At 42.0% G+C, this 23,015-nt stretch overlaps 1 protein-coding gene across 3 annotated transcripts in view; it reads right to left on the reverse strand.

Moving 5' to 3' along the window:
* Window positions 1-23,015, reverse strand: part of LOC148024382 (uncharacterized) — a 258,793-nt gene that overhangs the window by 12,870 nt on the left and 222,908 nt on the right. For all 3 annotated transcript variants that reach the window (XR_015693300.1, XR_015693299.1, XM_087694028.1), the window contains 2 exons: window positions 1,080-1,260; window positions 867-986 (listed from right to left, as the gene is read on the reverse strand). Coding sequence is in view for 1 of the 3 variants with exons in the window: in XM_087694028.1 (XP_087550154.1) it covers window positions 867-986; window positions 1,080-1,260 (301 nt within the window). In the remaining 2 variants the exon portion in view is untranslated. The remainder of the gene's footprint in view (window positions 1-866; window positions 987-1,079; window positions 1,261-23,015) is intronic.

Consider the following 23,015-nt stretch of genomic DNA (forward strand, 5'->3'; position numbering starts at 1 on the left):
ATGAGGATAAAAAAACCTTATTAAAAAGTAAAAGATGATAAAGGCCTAGCTTGCAGATATGGGAATGTATAGGGATGCCATGGTTACCTTATATTGGGGCAGGTTGTAAACAAGATTACTGTGCTAGATTTTAACACAATGTGTACTCCAGGACATTGTCATATATGGGAGTGAATAGCTAGCATCATTGCCTGGTATATATGGGCTGCTAGATTCAGCCATGCTAAAGATCTATTGGATATATCATTGCAGTGACTCTCTCAAGGATTTGGACAGAGATTTTCCAAACTCTGCACAGGATATGGGAGAGGATACAAGGCAGCTAGGAGACTAGGAGGAGAGAGGCATTTCTCAACACATGGGATTTTGACAACTCTCACTATTAGCCACATATGATCTAGCACTACAGGCCTCCTGATTAGTTATTTATTCAGGCCTTGTCACAGACTTCCCCTTTTTGTTGTGTATTTTTTGGTTTTGGAAGTCGCTTGCAGGGTTGTTTGTATACTCTATGGAGGAGGATAGTTTGCCTTGGATACATCATCCCCAAGGGATTTATTAATAGAAATTTTATCATCTTGGGAATAAAAGGCCTACACTTTTCTTTTTTTTCTTATTTCTTGTAAAACTATGTTTTATGCAGAATGGAAGCCTTCAATATTTAAGGGACTTCCTTACAATAATAAATCAGAAAAAAAAAAACAAATCTAGTAAACTGAAACTCAAGATTTCCAAGTTCTACAGTGTCAATGCCAAAATATGTTCATTTGCCTGCCCTATTTACAGGATGGTGTCCATTTCGTGCATTCAGATTTTATAATTACTAAGATAAGATCTTGTTTCCTTGGATCATTCTGATTTCTTACCAATGCAATGTTTGATAATGTTTCAGCATCTTGAACAATCTCTAAGAAACCATCAGATAAACCCGTTGAGACACAACTATAAACGTTCATTCGCAGATCCAAATCTGACTTTAACCAAATCTGCAGATCATCACACACTCAAGCTTAGATTGTTTCATGCACACATGAATTCAAAAAATAGGACCGAATTCAAAAAAAGATGGAATTTAGTACCTTTTCCATTATCTTCATCAACTGAAGAGTAAGCATGTCTTGTCGAAGGTCATCACCAGCTTTGAACATGGTGTATATTGGTTCAGCTTGGATAAGATCATTTTTAAGGACTAGCCACAGTGGCATCTTTTTGGAGTCCATGTATTTGCACTTCTCTACCTCAAACCCACTAATTTTGAGCCTGTAATTGTGATATAATCTTATTATTCACTGGACTGCTATTTTGATGAGCACAAAATCTGTAACATGATAGACAAAAAAAAACACAAGTGGGAAGAGGACCGTGCAATCATCATTTGCATATACTGCTTCCAGGAAAGCTGTGTACAGGGCCAGGAAATCTAGAGTTGTGTGGTCTACAAGAATCGGATGATGTCCAACCAAATGCTGCAGTTATTCAGTATAATGACATTGGGGATGTTTTACCAAATGATGCAACTACGCTATCTATAATAGGTCTCAGTGTCTACACAGCCTGTCCATAAAGATTATTGCATTCATGATGATGTATTGCTGATAATCATCTCTGGATTCATAGTTTAGGATTTAGTCATCCAACTCTACAAAAGGAAGACTAAATCATCTTCATGCTGAAAAGGTTCCAAAAGTGCATCAGAACGTTAGAAGTATACAGCTTAATTTTTTGTGGTAAAATATGTGGTTAAATATATTACTCACAATAATTTTATCATGAGTACATTTGCTCAACAGTCTGGTTGGAGATATCTCCAAATCAGAAAACAATCATATGTACAAGCCTCTCAAGAAAGTTTGGGGGTATGGGGCAGGGTTGTCACATCGAATGGTGTCCAATTAGTACAGTCCAATGCTAGTATGGTACTAATCAAACTAATAAATCTTGAATCTACGTCTGATGAAAAGAAAAATACATATAATTTTAAAGTCTATGCTTAATGTTGGGACTGAAAACATAAACTTGGAGATTCAAGTCAAAAGTAAATGCAAAAGAAAGTTGAAACAAGACTCAAGAGTTGAGACCCGAGAGTATAGTACGAGTAATGAAACCAACAACTTTATTATGAGGCAAATGTGCAATCTCATACAAAAAGTATACAAAAATGATTGTCAAGATAAAAGCCATTATCCATGGCTCAATCCAAATCAAGATACATGATTACTCTAAGTGCTCATATTACTCTCGGCATCAAAGGTGGAAGCATCCTTGTCGCTGCTTGAGGAGCCATCACCCTCCTCAATAAAATTACCTTAACTAATGACATTGCCTCGTCATCGTACTTAGGCTCTCTAAGCTCTTTGTGTGAGGTAATGATAGGTATATCCTTGTGGGTCAAATTAGGAGTACTTCTCAAGTCACTCCCATGCCTTGTGTAGCATCTAAGAGCTCTACAAGCATCATGGGCAATTGATTGCAGCCATGTGGCTTCGCCTCAAGCGTCTCTATGACATTCGTAATAAGTTACAAAAAAACAATTGTGTCGGATGAGTTTAAGGATTGTCTTGAAAGGGAGTTCACATCAAGCCAAGTGGAAGCAAAGGCCATTCAAAAGCTTTGCTTAAAGGAGGAACTTTGGATGGATGTGAGAGGCATTGTCATTGCCGTCACTCCCATCTATAAGGTGCTTTACACGACGGACATTGAGGGAGCTACTATTCGCCTCCTCTTATCATCTTATGGTAGATGCGATGGAGAAGATACAATCGTCGACCATCTTAGATGAGGAGGTCTCTTATTCATGATATTCCTTTTATTTTATTTTATTTTATTTTAAATGATTCGTGTTTCTTTTTAGTTTTAGAAATTATAATTCACATTGTCTAACTTTCTTTATTTTCAAATTTCACCTTTAAATCTCTCTAAATCTCTATCCTCTTACACCTATTGTAGTGACATCTTGGATACCACCCCTAAAAGAGATGAGATTCTCTTTTTAAGGAAGAAGAGATGGGAGGGATGAAGCGACCCATATATGGGTTTGTGGCACTCTTGCATCCCACCTTCAAAAAACCCTCTCTTTTCATAGATGCTAATGTCCTACCAATTGGGATGCCTTTCTTCCAAAGGCTTTGGCAGAAGAGTACCATGGTGCCTTCCTCCAAGAGCTCATCAATTATAGCAATCAAAGGGGTACCGCTTTCACATCTACCATTTGTTGAAAGCGGGATTCGTTGGTGAAGCCCCTTTTTTTGTGGGAGTCATTTGGCTACCAATTGCTCCATCTTCAAAGAGTGGCCTTACGTATTCTTGCATAGATTTGAAAATCTCCTCTCTTTTTTTATTTGATTCTAGTTACAACTTGCAAGTTTGAAGCTTAAACTTATTTTTACTTCACATGGTTTAGGATTGTTCATCGGGTGCATGTGAGAGAAATTGGTCTTCCTCATGCACACCAAAATTCGTAACAAGCTTAGCACGTGGCAATTGGAGGACTAATTTATTATTGCTCCAATTTACACATGCTACGTAGTATACAAGAGATGTCTATGGCGAGACAGATATCGTATACTCAATTTTTATACTTTTTAGCCCATAACTTTATTCATAGATTACAAAATATATTTAGAGAAGTTTCATTTTTTAAATCTAAAATTTTTATCCTTTAAATTTTAGGTGAATGTGGATTCAATAAAGTTCACCACTAGCACATTTAAAAGTGTGACTCGTGAGAGAGACTTGGAGGAGGAGCAAAAGTGTTATTCGCCCTTGCGCTGGTAGTGATGGAGCTTCTACTTCGGCATCCACATCAGGGTCACGGGTGGAGGGTGAGATGATTGAAGAAAGAAGTGGAAAGGGTAGAGAGCTTGAGAGAGTAGAGAGAGACTAGAGCTTGATGGAAGAGGAAGTTGAGTTGTAAGGGTTGAGAAGTTGGGAGGAGAAAGCTTGAGAGAGTAGGAGGGATAGAGAGCTTGAAAGGAGTAGGAGAGCTTGAGAACTTGAAAGGATGAATGAGATGGAAGGGAGGAGGGGGAATTTATACAAAGGGAGAGTGCTTTAGGGCTTAGGGTTTTTTTGTTTGGGGGGAGAGAGAGAGGGGGAGAAGAGAGAGAGAGAGAGAGAGAGAGAGAGAGAGAGAGAGAGAGAGTATATTAACGTCTCTAAAAGACCAATGTGGCCTATGAGACCAAAGCAATACATAAATGATGGTGTATTTCTCATCTGGAACGAGAAAATATGAAAAACATGCCTATAAGACTGAAAAAATGAAATAGTGTTCTATAAAAGGGAAACATGTCAATGATCTAAAAGTGAAAGTAGAAAAAGGAAAACTCTCCATCAATGAGATGTTTGTTCTCTAAGGAGGTGTATCTCTGCATGGTTGAGGCGTCTCGGTATCTCTCCTGTGGCGCTCAATGATGGCTTTAATTTGTCTGTGGTGTGGATGTCTAGGTCTTCGTTTGGGTGGACGTGGGTGCCTGGACCGGCTAAGTGCCACTGTTCTATCCAAAGGGACACCTACAGAAGATGAGGTCCAATGATGATGTACTCCTGTAGGCTGTGTGGCAGTAGTAGTGGTATCTGCAATACTCTGTCGTGTATCAGTGAAAAAGTCAGTGACTGCTCTCTGTCTATGTGAGCCGAGCTGTGGGGGCCTCCTACTCCGTAGAATTGTTGCTCTGCGCCTCTGGAGCTCCAAGAGCAAGAATCCCAAGCATCTTTGATCCTCAAACTGCATGATCCGTCTCAGGGGTCCAAAACCATCTCGAAACAGACAATGGTATCTACCTCGTATATCATAATATACAATGCATCGGCAGATGTAGTGTTCCTCTGTCTCTAGCTCTCTGTCGCATAGTGGGCATATGCGTTTCTTTGTCTGTATACCCTCCCATCTGCCTATCTCAATCCTCAGGTGGTGGGATGAGGTGCGGATCTGACCAATAACTGTGCGAAGTCCATGAGGCAGCTGTGTGTCCATGTAATTGGATCGGGTGATGAAACCATCCTCAGATACCTGAAGGAAGTCGGTCTGGTAGTGTGCCATCCTCGTGCCATGGGGGGAGAGGGGTCGCGGATCCATGTCTTCTCCGTATCTAACTTCAGTATGTCTGCTTTGATTACATGGTTTAGCTTTGATCGGCTTAGGTCAAGTGTAGGGCAATCCAGGCTATAGTCAAAGGGGGGTAATCTGTCAATCTGCAGCCCATATAGACTCATCCATGTACTCATCTGAGCATACCAACAATGTCTGTCACCATTTGCTGCTAGTTGTCTAGAAGAGGTCAGGGCTAGCCGTGGGTATCTATCTTGGGAGAGCTCCCATAGTCTATGTATGAAAGTCACTGCCTAGACCAAGGTCTCAGCCACCATGGGTGATGCTCCCAACTCAGCTCTGATAATCTCATGTGGGGTCGAGCTCTTCGCTCGTATCATACGTGAGATCATCATGACCAGTGGTCTTTCCATATGCTCCCACCCGTCATAGTATTCCTTCTTTGGTCCATCCTGGTCTCCCAAAGGCTGTCTCCTCGTGTGAAAGAGATTTAGACCCCAAATAGCTGCCCCATATAGGAGTGTGGGTGTAACCAGGGTGACAAAAAGCTACAATTTGGTGCGTGGCTCATGAAATTGTATTTGAGCACATTGCCTCTCTAATGCACCTAAGGCTGCATATGCTTTTGCCAAACGAGCCTCTGATGTCTCTCTCCAAGAGAACTGTGGTCCCTTCAATGTGACCCCCAATTAGACATACTGCCTAACCATCTCCACTGGCTCTCCATCAAAAGTAAACTGGTGCTCAGCTCTTGTCACCCAAGCAGCTAAAGTGTTAAATACCATAACTTTAGTTTTCCCAAGGTTCACCTTAAGATCTCTATCTCTGCAAAAAGCTGATAATGCATCCAAGTGTCTATTTAGTCCCTCAGGTGAGTCAGATATAAGTACAATATCGTCGGCATAAAGTAGTAATGGTATCAGCACTCCAGCTAGGCTGGCTTCGGCTCCACCAGTTCTGTCCACATATTCTGAAATTTCATCTATGTACAACCCAAATAGTGTCGGTGAAAGTGGACAGCCTTGTTTCACCCCAATGGTGCTATTGACTGTATCTGAGATGCTTTCAGGTGTTCGTACTCTGCCCGTCACTGTCTCATACAAGGCATAGATACTCCACTGTATCTCTATAGGCACATCAATGTTTTGCATTCTTCTCATGAGTCTAGCACGTGGCACTGTGTCAAAGGCCTTGCGAAAGTCCACAAAACAACAGTAGATCTTTTTCTTGAATGCCTTGCCTTCTTTGATGATTGCCCTCAATGTAAAGATATGGTCTAGAGTTGTATATCCCCTCTTGAAGCCAGCCTGGCCTTTTGATCTCAGGCCATGCATCTCGGCCCATTCACTCAATGCTTGTTCCACGATAGAGCCATATATTTTAGCCAGCATGTGTCCAATCATGATAGTTCGATAGTTACTAGGTAGCTATTAGAGAGAGAGAGGGAGAAAGATAGATTTTAAAATTTGAAATTTGAATGGTGGCTTATGGGAGAGAGGTTGCATTGTGCCATTGTGTGTATACGAGAGAGAGATAGATGAATCATGAGAGAGGGAGAGGGAAGGAGAGAGTTTTTAAACTTGTTAGTTTAATCTTTAAACTTTTCTCTTGAGTCTTTATGTGAGAGAAAGAAAAGAAAGAAAAGAAAGAAAGAAAAGAATAGAGAAGAGAGAAAGAAAAGAATAGAGAAGAGAGAAAGAAGAAGGAAAAGAAAGAAAAGAAGAAAAGAAAGCATAGGAAAAAAGGGAAAAAACAAGAGGTACGGCGTAGTCGGGTGGGGATCATAGACCGGACAGGTTCGGGACAAAACAAACGGGACTGGATGGGTCACACGAGTTGACCCGTTCATCGAACATGGATAACCCTGCCGCTGCAACCTAGGTGGCAATACATTCCTTCTCTATCTGTTCTTTGGGGGAAAAAAGCCACAAACAAGGAGTGTATTGCCACCTGGTGGTTGCCTATTTGCATCATGAAAATAGGCCGTGGCGACCCCAAGTGAGCAAGAAATTATTATTAGATAGTTGCATTTCCGCCCCCACCCTTCATATAAAATGTATGCAAGCAAGGACTACCCCTTTCTAGATTCTGGTTCATTTTATTCTCTTATTGATTTATGCCTTACTACATTGAAGCTATCTCCGATCCTTATTTTCTCATAATTGGTTTTTCTCTATCATCATTGATGCCATGCTCGTGTTCTTCTAACTTGCACAAATCAATGTTCTGGTCATAGGCGGTGCTGGTTTTGTCGGGTCACATTTGGTGAACCGGTTGACGGAAGATGGAACTAATGAGGTAAAGCTTGGATGCTTCTTATTGGAGCTTTTGTTCAATCCCTCGTGTATAGTTAAGGTCAACCTTTCCATGGCTGTAACCCAATGGATTCCTTTGGTATCAATTAAAACAGAAGGTAGAATTTGGGAATTTTGACTGGAAAGTAGGAGTTGTTTTTTGAACCAAGAAACCTAGCAAGATACTCACTTTTGTGTCATGTTGAAATCCACGACTAATGGAGACTAACAAATTGTGTCATATTTGAATCTATGATGAAATAACTATGGGCAATAGCAACAAAATGCTTGGAATAATCAAAATGCACAAGGTCAAAGAGGATCATGATCTTTTAGAGGTAGGGGGAGATTACCTAGAGGCAAAGGTGGTTCTTGGCAATCTAATGAATAGAGACAAAGATTGTCATTATTGTGGTAGGTATGGACATATAGGAAAAGATTGTCATAAAAAGTAGGCTGATACGAAAGCTAAGGGCAAACAACATGGTAACTATGTATCCTCTAGTAATGCGATTGATGATCAATCAAACACTCTTTGCGATGACACGTGTATTGAAGGATATGCCTAAGCAAGGCAAGGCTAATGAAAAGTGGTACATTGACTCACATGCCTCAAATCATATGACCGCACATGGAGAGTGGTTTGATAAGATGACTATAGGCTCTCATGGCTATGTATGTACAAGTGATGATACACAACATGATATCAAGCATACATGTGTTGTACAATTAGTAATGTATGATGGAAAGAAAAAGAGTCTCTATGATGTTTTACATGTACCATCTATCACTAAAAATTTTATGTTTGTTGGACAAATGGTTGAGTAGAATCTACAAGTTAGTTTCAATAGAGATGGTTGTTTTATTGCCAAAAGATCCAACAAAAGGCATGCATGATGTTGTACTCTGCCCAATGTTTGTTGCATGAGGATGCCTAGTTCATATGATTCTGCCTTAGAACATGTCTGCCAATCTTGGCTATGTGGGCCAAAAAGAAATGTACCTCCTTGGCAACTATAGTGGCCATCCAGAGCCACTCTCCTAGATTCCACTCTAGCTTATCATCTAGAGGCTGACTCTCCCAAGTTCATAGGCACCACTCTTGGATATCAAACCAACATATGTATAGATCTAGCTGCCAAGTCTTCCCTTGGAGGCTGATGCCGTGGATTGTTCTCCCCCCTGGTAGGTAGAGCCTCACCCAACTAACCTCTATTGATAGCTAGTTGACCATCCTTTTGAACTATGAAAAGGGTGTCGGGGGAGCACCACTAAATTTGCTTGACACCTGTAAGGGGATGCTCAGCAATGTGAGAACTAAGCTACCCGTATCTATCCTACTTGCTCTAGCTCTCTAAGAGGAGAATCTAACCAATCTTGTGGAATCGCTGCATCAATCTCTCCTCCTACCCTCTACCTGTCTTTGGCATCCTACATCTTGCTATAGAACCTCTCAATAGACGGTAGGGACAGCCTTCTAGCTATGCCATTGGTTGCGAGAGTGCTCTCCTAGTTGTAAGTGGTCACGTCTTAGATCTTTGGGTTCTAGTTGATAGGTTTTTGGTCAATCTCCTCCTAGCATGCAAGGGATCTTTGTAGTAGGGCTTATGTAGGGATTGCTAGACCCATAACAAGATGGGAAGAAAGGAAGATCTAGGTAGCATGGTCGGTTTTGTAGTGAAGATCCGCCTCAAGGACGCCCTTGTTGAGAAACCACTTCTTCCGTGTATCCACCTCACTTAGGGTTTCGCATTGACAACCCCAAAAAGGGCTAGCGCCCTCATTCTTGGCACTTCATCAGTGAGCGCCCACTTAGTGGTGGGCCACCTTGGAAAGCTATGGCCTATAAATAGGCCACCTCTTCTGTCATCAAACATTCTTTTCTCCTCTCTCCAGCCCTTCCATTGCCCTTACACCCCTTTAGGAGGACACTGTAGTTTGTGGCTCGTGGCTCTTCTTCATCATCATCTTCTTCCTCAGCTTCAAGCGCCATCACCCTTTGCATTTGGAGCATCTTTACCTAGAGTCCCACCCCTTTGCTTGGTATCAACTCCCTTCCCCTTCAAGCTCCACCCTCACCTGTGTTTTTCTATCTGGTCGCTTCCCTCTGCATGGTGTCACCTTCTCCAGCTTGGTATCAATTTCTACAATCCTAGGTGCCTGTTTTTGGGTTGACGAGCCTTCACAAACTGCATTTACTCTGTCATGGCTGCCCCTTCATCTTGTGACATCCATCCCATTAGGCATCAGCTCACACAAGCCTCTAGCATCTACATTTGCAGCCCTGGCCCACCTCCTAGCATCCCAAGACTATGCTTTGCTCCCTCAACAGTTCATGATCATCTTCTTTCTCCCTGATGGCATCAAAGGACTGCACTTCACTCCCTTGATAGTTGTCCTTTACCTTCTAGTGATTACTTTGATAGTCCACTCCTTGTAACATTGCGTTTCACTCCCTTCACTATGTAGATTCCCAAAGGTGGTACCGCTTGATACAAACAGGAGAGTGCACTCATCTTCTGAGCTTCGGCTCCATTGTATCACCTTATTTCCACATAGCATGATTTAGTGCTTCATCATTATGTTCTCTTGTGTTGTTGAGATTATCTTCTCTCTTAGTGTTTGTTGTACACACTTTGTGTTTCTCCCTGCAAACCCTAGTATCTCTTTGCATCATTGCATATTCTGACGTGGTATCAGAATGCAGGAGCTCAAAGAGCTAAAGATCCTATTCATCAAACAAGGCAAACAAAAGTTGTAGGTTCGGCATCATCTACTGATTTTCTCCTTCATTTTTGCTACATCATTGGGAGACAGAGATACCCTTCTCTTCCTCTCCCTCGGGCCTCCCACCCTCCCTTTCACAGGTTGACACTCTGGTGCAATGACTTCTCCACAGACAGATCCCAAGACTATTGGGTGCTCCTCTTCTCGCATCACTGAAGTCCCCCCAGCGATACTTGCCCATATTGACCTTTGCTCTCTACACAGCTGGAGTATATGTGTTTACCCCCAGGCACTCATGCCACCTCTCCCTTTTGTGCCACAGTTTATTTTTCACTAGCTTTCAGATTTTTGTGCTCAAGGCAATAAGATGCATCTGATCTGCACTAAACCCTTTCGAGCTAGAGGAGGATCACTTGGTAGCTCGACCTCCTTGCGACCACTGCAATGTACTACAGAGGTTGCTTCTACTTTTTCTAGGGTTTCAAGAATGCCATCTCAAAACCCGCAGTTCTACAGTCCACTCCATTGAGAGATAGTGATTATTGGATATTGTTCCCTTAGCAACCCGCTCCTTTGAGAGAGAGTGACTATTCGACTCCTTCCATTACTTTGGCTCCACAATCTGCTCCATTGTAAGATAGCAATTGTTGCCTAAGCATGAGCCTCACCTTTCCCCACCCTCGACTACTTAGGTTCGAGAGGCCACCTATGGGAGTTCGTTGGCATCTTCAACACCCTAGATACCTTCTTTGGCACAACCGGTGGCACTTCCTTCATCATCAGAAGATTTAGGGTCTGTGATCCATGAGCTTTCAAATTTCCTCTCTCACCAAGGGGGATTTAAAGGGGGATGTTCTTTCCACGCCCTTAAGAGGGGGTCCTTGCACCTCCACCCTTAGAGGGGGTCCCTCCTCATCATGAAGTTCTTCACCCACCATTTACTCTTTGGGGATGGTTGTCTTCGTGCAATCATTTCTCCTCTTGATACCCAGGATCTTCAAGTACCTTTAGATTGGGGCCTTGGAGGTTCAGCCAAACGACGCGAGGCCTTCAAACTCTTTCTGGCATGGAGTTACAGTGCTAGTGCCTTCTCTCTCGAGGTGGAGTCAGGTTCTACAGTTCATCTAGTCTATTGTTCCTTACCGCAGGTTATCTGTCAGGTGGAAATCTTGGATCCCAATGATCCTCTCCATCTTCTCCTTACCTCTCTTCACTCTTTCCTCATCCCTTTTTGGGCCTCAGAAGGGATATTGAGAAACAACCTCTTCCATGTATCCACCTCAGTTAGGGTTTTGCATTGGCAACCCCAAAAAGGACTAGTGTCCTCATTCTAGGCACTTCATCAATGGGCGCCCAATGAGTGGTGTGCCACCCTAGACAGTTGTGCACTATAAATAGGTTGCCTCTCCATTCATTCTACACCAGTACCCACACTCTTTGCAACTCCTCTTCTGTCATCAAACATTCTTCTCTCCTCTCTCCACCTCTTCCACTATCCTCACACCCCTTCACACGGACATTGTGGTTCGTAGCTCGTGGCTCTTCTCCATCACTATCTTCTCCCTCAACTTCAAGCACCATCATCCTTTGCGTTTGGAGTATCTTCCACTTGGCATCACCATCCCTCTGTTTGTCGTCTACTCCCTTCTCTATTAGGCTCCACCTTCACCTGTGTTTTTTTTTCTAGAGGCTTCCCCGTTACCAGGCATCACCTTCTCTATCTAGGCATCAACATCTTCTTGCTAGGCGTCACCCCCATAGCTGGCATTAGTTTCTAAGCCCCGGGTGCCTAAGTTTTTGGATTGACACGCCTTCACATGCTACACTTACTCTCTTGGTGATTGCTCCTTCATTTAGCGGCCTCCACCCCATCAGTTATTAGCTCACACAGGCCTTTAACATTTATGCTTGCAACCATGGTCTACCTCCTGGCATTCGAGGACAGTGCTTCGCTCCCTAGGCGATTGGTGATCATCTTTGTCCTCCTTGACGACATTAGAGGGCTGTGCTTCGCTTGCTCGACAGTTGTCCTTTACCTGTGATTACTTTGATAGTTATGTCGAAGTGATTCTACTAGTTTGTTGACAAGCAATTACAGGTAGGGAAGCAGTGGGACCAAAAGGATAGCAAGATTGAGGGCAAAGCACTACCAAAGTTGCTAGGACTGATCAACAACCTCTTGGGAAATGATAGATGATGGTCTCCCAAGCCACCATAGCATGAAAATTCTTGGACTCATCCGATCTAGCCCATAAGAAGTTATACACCAAGCGGTGTAGTTGAATCACATATGACGAAGAGATTGTCTCTTAGGCCACCTTAGCATGGAAATCCTCAAACTCATCCGTTCTAAGCCCATAGGCAGTTTTGCACCAAGTGGCGTAGTTGAATCATGTATGACGAAGAGAAACACTAGTAAGAAGTGATGTACCAAGCTTCCACCAAAAGAACCTAGTTGACCACTAGAGCCTTGCTTGCCAAGGAGAGGTGGGCAATGCTCTAGTAGGTCAGCTTCCACAGGATGGAGTCCGCCGAGCTACTAGCCTCATGTGATGTTAAGCCCCACTTGGAAACCAAGGTACCTAACAGTGACCCTTGCTCACCCATCTGCAACCCAAGTGGATGCGCTACTCAGTACTAGAGGACTTGTAAGAAAACTGACCAACTTCAGCAAATTGATTTTTGCATTCGTTCTTGTGAAAACACCTCTAATGCAAGTCTTACTCTCTCCAGCATCACCTCATCATCCTCAACATGTAGGGTTGTGCCATTTGCATCCTCTGAGTCCAACAACTCTGTCTTAGCCCTCACTAGTAGTGTCAAGCCCTACCATGCAGTCACTCTCAAGTGAAGGAAGTAAGATATCGCCACTACAAAGAGTAAGAAGAGGCATGGGGCTAGAGGGCAGAGCTAACAAACAATTGCTCCCAACAGAAACCTTGCCCCTTTCCACCCTTTGATGATCACTCTGCTGGTGGCTGATCTATAGTGTTGACACTCCTCTAATCCACTGTTAAGGAAAGCCTAGCTGTGCCATGGTGCCTAGCTGTGCCATGGTGCCCTCCAAGAAGTCCTAGTTAACCTTGTCATAGGCCTTCTCAAAGTCCAAAAGGAGCACTGCTTGCTAAGCCAACTACTCCTCATTTCCGTTTCTTGGAAGTCCATGCCTCGGCCTTGCTGATCCTCTAAAGTCTCCAAGTTGTCCTCAAACAATCCGAAGGTCCATCTCTAGCAGTCCAACCACAATCTCTAGCCAGAAACCCATACAAGCACAAACCTCCTTGGGTGCATAGACATTGAGGATCCCAATGCACATATCATGGCCAATAAGAGTCTCCTTGTCACACAATCATCTTGTAGTCCTGCACACAAGATATAAGGTTTGAGCCAATGGAAGTACACACTGAACCACTCTTGCCTTGGGTGTCAATAGAGTACTCCCAACAAGTTTATGTGCCACCCGAAAGTACCTTCCCCACTTCGTTGGCTTGGGAGGGAATGAGCTTACGCTCTTGTAGAAGTAAAATATCAATATGCTCAAAAAGGGTTGGCTAGAGTTCTAGCTCTATAATTAGCTTCCTAGGACCTCTCACCTCACTATAGTGGAGGTAGTTCATGTTCGTGGATGCTATGTGTATGCTCATAACAAAAGTCTAGGGTTTGTCAAATAGCTCCTTGCTAGACATGGTCGAAGACAAAGAAAGGCAGTTGCATGATATACATTGGTACTTGCCGGCAAGTTTATATGGTGAACTTCGCTCGATGGTGGTTTGGGAATTGGGGGGGGGGGGGGGTGTGATGTTCACTCCGTGAGCCACTAAAAGCACCTCGAAGAGCTATGTTGTCAAGCATGAAACTAAGGTCTACTATTATCAAGTAGCTTGGGCAAAAGGCCACTTGATTACATCCAATGTAATGTCCACTACAACAAGGCATGGAGAAGGATACTGAGGCATGCAAGCTCTAGCTCTATCTGCCAAATGTCCATCATGCCTTGGCCACCACTCTGAAAATAACTCTAGCCCTATCTCTCCAAGCCATTGTGAGACATGCTCGAACACTTGGTCCCTCGAGACCTACTCTACTTGGGTCCATGTCCATTTTCCAAAGTGGGAAGTCTCAAAGTAGTAGCAGCTTAGCCCATTCGAAGGAGCAAGCAAATCTGCCCTACCACTCTGTGACTTTCAGATCACGAAAATTCACACCTCCAAAGGAAGCAAGAACACCCCTTTGCCCACAATTTTCATGTAAGTCTAAGGGCCATTGGGAAAGAACTCATGTGGTAGAAGTTGGGCATGTCGGGAAAAACTGCACCTTGTTATTAGGGTAAAGGTGCTGGAAACAATGTGGGAAGCTTGTTCGATTGTGATTGCTATTGGGGGGAAGCATATTTTGGACAAAAGATAATAGAATAGATATTTCAAGTCTAAATAGCAATGCTATTAGAGTATATAAGATGAGTACTTGAGGGTAACATGCCAAGGCCCAAAACCTAATGCCGAATGCGTAACATGCACTACTGCTACCTACAACTTATAACTATATAGATGGGAGTGGCTATATCATACATGCATGATCATACCAATAAGAGAAGTGTGGGCTTGACAGAGAGAAGGCTGAGAGAAAATTGTTTGAATCTCAAATAACCTAATCTGATGGGAGAATCGTATTAATATAAGGAGCATTTAGCTCGTCCCAAAGTGCAGTTTGAATGGGAAAGATGCATCCATTAAGTTGGTACCTTATGGTACTAATACATAAAGTACGGTACCTAAAGTATGGTATAGTATCAAACCTTTCGTATGTGGTACTAGTGCAACTAGAGAGAGGAAGAGGCTAGAGAGAGATAGAGAGAGAGAGAGAGAGAGAGAGAGAGAGAGAGAGAGAGAGAGAGAGATATTTCAATATTTTTTATTCATTAATCATGGCAAAAAAGAGTCTTATTGAAAAAGAGAAAAGGAAAGAGAAATTGGTAAAGAAGTATGATTGTGTTCGTCAGTCCATGAAATGGGAGATGAAAAAGAGTTCATCGATACAAAAGAAGTTGGAGATTCTAGAAATGTTGCGGTCCTTTCTGCGCAGCAGTGAGAGAGAGAGAGAGAGAAGCTTGGGGGAGAAATAAGAAAGAAAGAAGGAAAAAAAAAAGGAGAAAGAAAAAAAGAAAGTTGTAGACTTAAAGTAGAGTGGCCAAAAAGTGCCCATTTTTTCGTACTAAATCGTACGGATACGTATCATATTGTACCGTACGGATTAGTCCATACTACGTACAGAGCCAACCTTGGGGGAAAGATAGAGGTGTGCAAGGCTCATCACTCCCTATGGGTAGAGAGGTTGATGGTTTTTTTTTTTCGGGAGGGGAGAGGGAGTGGGGATAGTAGTCGGAGGTGGAGATGGAGATGGGTGTGAAGTAGTCGAGTGAGGTGTTGGGTGTTGTGGGGTGCAAGAAGAGGATAGGGTGGAGTGCTGAAGCAAGGGGCGAGGGGTGGGGGACGCAGGGTGTTGTGATGTGGGTGGGTTTTGCAAGTGGACGGGGGAGGTGGAGGGATGTGATTGTGCTCTTGTGATTGGGGGGATTGCTGCCATGGGGGTTCTCACTAGCCTCCGGCACCAATGTGACCACTTGACCCTAGCTAAGACTGCAAGGGCTGTGGTTGTCGAGGCTACATGGCTTGCTAGTATTGTGGCTGCCTCATGTCCTAATGTCACTACTCTAATGAAGTTGTTATCCTCTGCTTGTGCAGTTGCCTACTGTGTAGCATTAGACTCAAAGCTTGTACAATTTGAGGCATGGTGCCCAAACTCATGGCAAGAAAGATATTGTTCACGCCACCCAATGATTATGATCTGTTGTCTAAACTTGTGTCTACCTATCTCAATCCCTAGGAGCTTAGGGATCTTGGGGTTCAACACCGCCACCACTTACTTCAATAACCGTATACACGTCATTGCATCAACAAATGAGGGAGGAAGGACCATACCAAAAGGTACCCAAAGTCCTTCATAAGCTCATAGTATTGTTATGAAGTGCGATATCGGTGACCATGAATCCATTATACAAAGGAACTAGATAAATGACTCCCTTTGAGGATACACTTGGGGAGCTATTGATGAGCTCTTGTGCAAAATCCACGGAAGTGAGTCGCAGACCATAAAGATATCTTGCCCCATCAGCACCACTTGAGCCATCTGAAAGGTGCCAATGTGCAAAGTGGAGTGGAGCCAATCTCTAAGCTATGCCCAGAAGGGGGAGTGATCCATGACTTGTCTAAAGATCGCAATATTCTCTAGCTCCTCCTTTGTGGTGCAGATAGAGTAAAGCTACTCCTTAGTGAGGACAACACGCAAAGTGTGAGACTAGGGGGCACCCATAGAGTGCTTTGATGTTAGACTAGAGGTTTCCACAATGTATCTTCCGTGAGGCCCACATGGACATATTGTTGACTTTTTGAGGAGAATGGTCTTGCAAACAAAGGGTGTCATGAGGACTTGTATTTTTGTAAGCCTCACTTAACATCTGGATTAATTTTTAATCACATGTAAGAAAATGTTGCACATGTGAGGTACAATTGAGGTTAGTGAAAATTAATGAGCTCGAGACCCAAGGGAATTCGCAGATATCAACGGCAAAAGTTATAGATAGTTAGGTCGCACATATACTAGGTGGTATCTAGTACCAATTATTGGCCTAAGTTATTTATTTGGCTACAGGTGTTAGTTGGTGACACTAGAGATGTACCATTTAATGATACTTAACATTGATCTAATGGTCAAAAATGGCACAGGGACACTCTGGAAATGAAATGGCCTAGCCCATTTAATTATTGGCTGGTCAAGCTCTTTTTCTAAGCACCAAAATAGTTGTTGTATTAATTTTCAGTAATTTTAGACTAAAAAGTAATATAATAAGGTGGATAATGCTGAAAATTCATTTGGAAAGGCTGCCACTTGCTAAATATTCCAAAGGGATACTGGGAAAAATGTGGGGAAGGCTGGGAGAGCAAAAACAAAGGCTTAGGGAGAGGATCATTCATTCTTAATGGAAACACATTGTGAGGAGCTGGAGCAACCATCATGAGCTGAGTTTCAGCCATTACTAGTACGCATTTGCAAATTCCGAATAGCTGACAATTGCATGAGATCCTAGGTTGAATCTGACACTAGATTTTGGATCTTCAAGTGCAAGCAACATCATTTATTGCTCTTGAGACAAAGCAACAGTTGCATTTGACTAAAATTTTCAGTCATTTCTCGTGACAAAACTCTGAATTTTCTCTTTCCTCAGCATTTGCTCTCATTCACCAACCATTTCACAGCCTTGCTTCAAAGATCTCAGCGATTGGACCTTGGATGTTGAGGAATTTCAGTTTTCTCTACTATAAACCCTACTTTATAGCAGAAATTAGGGTTTAGAAGCTGCCTCAAAAAGCGTGCCAAACACTAAAGGCTCCGAGACCTGAATTATTCTTTTCTAACTGAAATTAGGTGAAGAATCAGCTAACCATAAAATTTGGGGCATTTCCACTCTTCTTGAAGTGGATAAAGGCCAATTGATTGTCCCAATCAAGGGACAAATCAGATTGAAGACTTGTTGGACACTTTGGGTAGCAAAGGGAGTTTGGATTGCGAAGGAGATTAAGAGAATTCCATTATAAATCAACTTCTAATTTAATAAAGCTAAAGAAATACCAAAAGGGCCTTAGTTTTAGGGCTAACCACGTGTCCATTCTCGAAAGATTAGTAGGTAAATTTGTATTTTTTCAGTTTTACAATAAATGCTTAGTAGTGTAATAACGTAATTAGGTAATTACCACCCATCCACGGAAGGAAGACTGGTTACATGGTTCGATAGCTGGGATACCATCAAATCCTTTGAATTGGTGAGCTCGTGGCACTTGATTGCAACATGGGATTATCACAATCTTCTCAACAGTGAATTTCAGCAAGCATGTCTTCCACGGTGATACAGAATCAAGTGGAGAGAATGCATCACTCCTTAGTCATTCATGTGGTGAAGCGGGAAGTGCAATGACTAATGTTGGATATGGTTCTCAGAATGAACATCAAGTTAAACACGTGGAAAATCACACGAATGTTGACACTTATATGTATCAAGAGGCTGATGAGTAGTAGAGGCTGAAGAATTCGGTGATAACTTCAAGGATCGGATGCGAACAACAGCAGAAATCTTTGCTGAATTCGCAAAGGATCCCTAGTTTACTTGATTCTTGAACGCTCCAGGGAAAGACAACAAAGGCAAAGAGAAGAAGACCAATTCTAAAGCTTTGGGACAGCTGAAAGAACCAAAGGAGATGCTTACGCCTTCTTTGGAAGAGCCCAAAAAGCTTGATGAGCACAAACAGTTGGTACCCATGGGACAAGTGCAAATGCATGGCCAACTTGGTAGTGCGAATCCATGGGAGTACGGACAGCAAGATATTCATATAAATGTAAGAATGGGGAAGCAAGTATACTTTGGTGGAGGCACCATTTTTCATGCTATCCTTGACACACCGCATACGGAAATGTATGGCACAAATCCCTATGGTATGCAACAACCAATGCATGGCTCAAACACCCAATGTATCCAGATAATGCAAGAGCAATTTATAATCCCATGTATGGCAGCATCGGCATGATGCCTGGGGCACAAAGTGGACCATATGGACATGTATCTGCACCCCTAGGGACTATTGGAGCACAAGGATTTGGTACTATGCATGCAAGTGCATCTAATAGTGTTGGTTTTATATAAACACAACAAATGCATCCTTTTTGTAGTAGCCTATTTATGATAATTTGACACCCATAGGACTGCCAAAGGACTCTAATGAAGGTCGAAAAAGTGTGAAGTTTGAGCCTTTCAGTTGGTGTAAAGATAGGCTAAAAGCACTTACTTTTATTCAAAATTTTGGTGTAGCCTATTCTGGAGGCGACTTCATAAAGGAATCTAAGATACGTAAGGCAACCACATTCTTGAAGGGAAATGCATTGCAATGGTGATCTACAGTTCTCATTTAGGGAAAGGCATCTACCACTTGGGTTAAATTCAAACAAATGTTTGCTTCAAAGTGGTTGACAAGTACCTTTGAAGTAGACATTATGACAGCATGGAATGAATTGGATTCCAAGGATTGTAAGAACTTGAATCAGTACAATAAGAATTCTTAGAATGCTTTGCTTCGTCTTACATCTTACCAATCAGTACCCCTTCATGACTAGGTAGAGAAGTATATTTGTGGTTTGCCAAAGGGTATATGGGATTTTTGCATAAAGTCCATTGTTTCTAGCATGTCTTAGCTCATATAAATTGCTACTACAACTAATGCATTGCTGTGCAGAAAAGATGCACGGTTCCAAGACATTGATGCCAAGTCACATGTTGAAGAGGTTAAGGCTCAAAAAAATGGTAGATTTGAAATAAAAGCTGAAAATCAGGCCAGATCTGAAAATAGAGCTAGAAAGAGCAACATATGGCAAAGAAAGAGTGGGAAAAATGATGCATGCTGTAAGGAATTGATGGTTGCAAATAACTTTCAGCTTTCTTGGTTTTCACTAAGGATAAGAGTGATAATGAATATGTTGGAAATGTGACTCATTTGGTTAAAGATCGTATGTCACTCTTGCAAATGTATGCTGATTGCTTTTCTTAGTCACTTCTAGGACACTTGCTACTTGAAAGGCCTAAGCATCATGGCATAAATTTGATCCTCAGTAGTAGCCCTTCTAATAAGCCACCTTATAGAGTCCGTGCAACCTAGCAAGAGGAGATAATGAGTTGTTAGAGAAAGGGCCAATTCAGCCCAATTTATCTCCGTTTTGTTCTCCATTGCTTCTAGTGCAGATGAAGGATGGGTCATGGTGCATGTGCATTGACTATCGTGCTTTGAACAAAATCTTGATAAAGAAAAGATTTCCAATCCCTAAGATCGATGATATCTTGATTGCAAGGGGCAACCATTTTCAGCCACATAGATTTGAAAAGTGATAACCATTAAATTTGGATTAGGGCGGAGGATGTTTCCAAGACAGCCTTGCAAACATCTTTTGGTTTGTATGAGTTTCTTTTCATGCCATTTGGGCTTACAAATGCTCCTACCACATTCAATAGAATGATGGATCGCATCTTTCGGCAACATAGGGAGTTTGTGGACACTTTCTTTGATGACATGATTGTCTTTTCGAAGAATGAGACTGAGAATCACAAGTATTTAGCAATAGTATTCAATGAGATGTGCAAGCATCAATTATTGAATAATGACAAGAAAAGTGAATTCTCTTTGCATGAGATTCACTTTTTGGGCCACATTGTATTGGCTGATAGCATTCGTATGGATCTTGCTAAGATTGAGGCAATTCGTTCATGGCCACATCTTCGGAATGTTCATGAAATCCACAGTTTTATGGGTCTTTGTTTGTACTAAAAGAAGTATATACAAAACTTTGCTAAAATTGCTTCTCCATTGCATGCTTTGCAAAAGAAGAATGTGCCATTCACATGGATAGTAGTGAAAATTTCAGCATTTTAAGGCATTGAAGGATAAAATGACTTCGGATTCTACCCTTAAATATCTAATCTCAGGAAGTCATTTATTGTGCAGTGTGATGCATGTGGGAACAATATTGGGACTGTTTTAATGTAGGATGGTTGTGTAATTGCTTATGAGAGTCATGTTCTCCATGGTGCAAAGAGGAATTTGCAGGTCTATGAAAAAGAGCTCTTGGTTGTAATTCGCGCACCTTTCCACATGGAAACCCTATCTTTTATGGGCTGATTTCACGGTGTAGAGAGACCATCAAACTTTGCACTACTTCTTAACTCACATGAAGTTATCTGAGAAGCATATACAGTGGGCAAACTTCTTGTCTATATTTCACTTTTAGATTGTGCACAAAGATGAAAAAAAGAATGTGGTGGTTGATATATCGTCTCATAAGCCTTAGTTATCAGCTATTAGCATGGTTTATCACATTGAGTTGAATGCCATGAAGGATCAATATGTTGTTGATTCGGACTTTGAAAATGTATATGATCAGTTTTGCAATGGCTAGAGGCATGATCACTTTGTACAAAGCAGTTGAGGGTCAAGGTGATGACTCAGAGCCATGCTCCTCCCTATGCGGGTCATAGAGATATTGATGCCATAGTTAAGACAGTTGAGAACTTCTTTTATTGGCTAGCTTTAACGCATGAAATTGAGCAGTTTGTTAGGACATACATGGTATGCTAGAAAGTCAAGTATAATAGCCAAAAGATGCCGGATGTATTATAGCCCTTACCTATTCCTAATAGCCGTTGGCACAACATTGTTATGGATTTTATATTTGAGTTTCCACGTACATATATAATGAATGATGGGATATGGACTATCATATGCAGATTCAGTAAGCAGGCCCACGTCATTTCATTGAAGAAAAATATAAAGGCTCATCATATGGCACCTCTTTTTATGCAACATATGTTTAAGTATCATGATATGCCAAAGTTGATCATTAGTGATCGTAAACCATGGATGACACGTTTTTTTTGGAAAGGATTGTTTGAGAATATAGGCACAACACTAAAATTCTATTCATCCTTCCATCCACAAACTATGGTCAATCGGAGGAGGCTAACTCCACAGTTTTAGATCTTTTGAATATGAGAGGTAAGAGAATGCACAGAGATTGAAGCTTAGGCTCAGCTAAGAGTACAATTGATAGTAAAGAGAGAGTGTGGGAGTGAAGGCACGACACCCAATACAATAATATGAAGAGTGTAAGGTGCAAGTACAAACCACAACGCTTAAACCTCACAGTTGCTAGAGTGTGTTCACAGCCGAAAGGTGTAAAACATGGTAAGTGCTCAAACTGTGTAACATAGATATATAAAATAAAAGAGAATGAATCTAGGGGAAAAACCTCTCGTAAGGAGACTTAAAAGTACCCAGTGTCCTACCAAGGATCACCGATACTCCTCTATGAGTGTAGGCTTGAGTCAAACCCAACAAAACCCCTCGAGTGAAGAGTGATCAATATACAAGGGTTATCCACCAAAGGAGATCAAATTTAAAGCATTGAGAAATGCTTCAAATTTGTCGCGAGGAAGAGCTTTGGTGAAGATGTCTGCCACATTGCTGGTGATAGGACAATAGACAAGGCTGATATCTCCTCCATGTAATCTCTCTCTAACAAAGTGATAGTGGATCTCTATGTTTTTTGTGTGTGCATGAAACATTGGATTCCATATGCCAGTACAATGGCACTCTGACTATCAGTGAACCAAGGATAGGCTTCGTGACACATACATCTAAATCAGCCAACAAGCATCTAAGCCATACGCATTCAATTGTTGGTAGTGAAAGCTACCTTGTATTTAGCTTCACATGACGATGTGGCAACAGTGGATTTTTTCTTGCTAAGCCAAGAGATGCAAGATGAGCCAAGAAAGAAACAATTACCACTAATGGAGTGACGAGAATCAAAATCACTAGCCCAATCTGAATCACTGTAAGCATGTAGTTGCAGTGATCCCCCCTTGGCATAAAGCAATCCAAGAGTCCTAGTACCCTGCAAGTAACGAAAAACATGCTTGACGGCTTGCCAATGTAACATGCATGGCTAGTGCATATATCTGCTCAGGGCTGAAACTGCAAACTGAATGTTTGGCCTTGTGTTGTATAAGTAAATGAGACATCCAATTGTTGGAGCATACGTATGGATATCAAACAAGTTACTGTCGACATGCAAGGACAACTTGAGTCTAGGTTCCATTGGTATACAAAGTGCCCCAGCATACTGGCCTTAGCAATTTTTCCTCTATAATAAGTTGGACAAGTAGCCAGAACCTAGGGGTGTATATATACATATTTAATTGGGAAAATATGAACTTGAGAAGTTTTGACTACTCATGTCAACATCCACAGGGATCAAATTTTTAGGTGAGCTTTTTGAGTTGGTGTTGATTT

The sequence above is a fragment of the Lygodium microphyllum genome, chromosome 15 (genome assembly GCF_053477565.2).
Source record: "Lygodium microphyllum isolate KBCC chromosome 15, Lygodium_microphyllum_v1.1.10, whole genome shotgun sequence".
In the NCBI taxonomy this organism is placed as follows: Eukaryota; Viridiplantae; Streptophyta; class Polypodiopsida; order Schizaeales; family Lygodiaceae; genus Lygodium; species Lygodium microphyllum.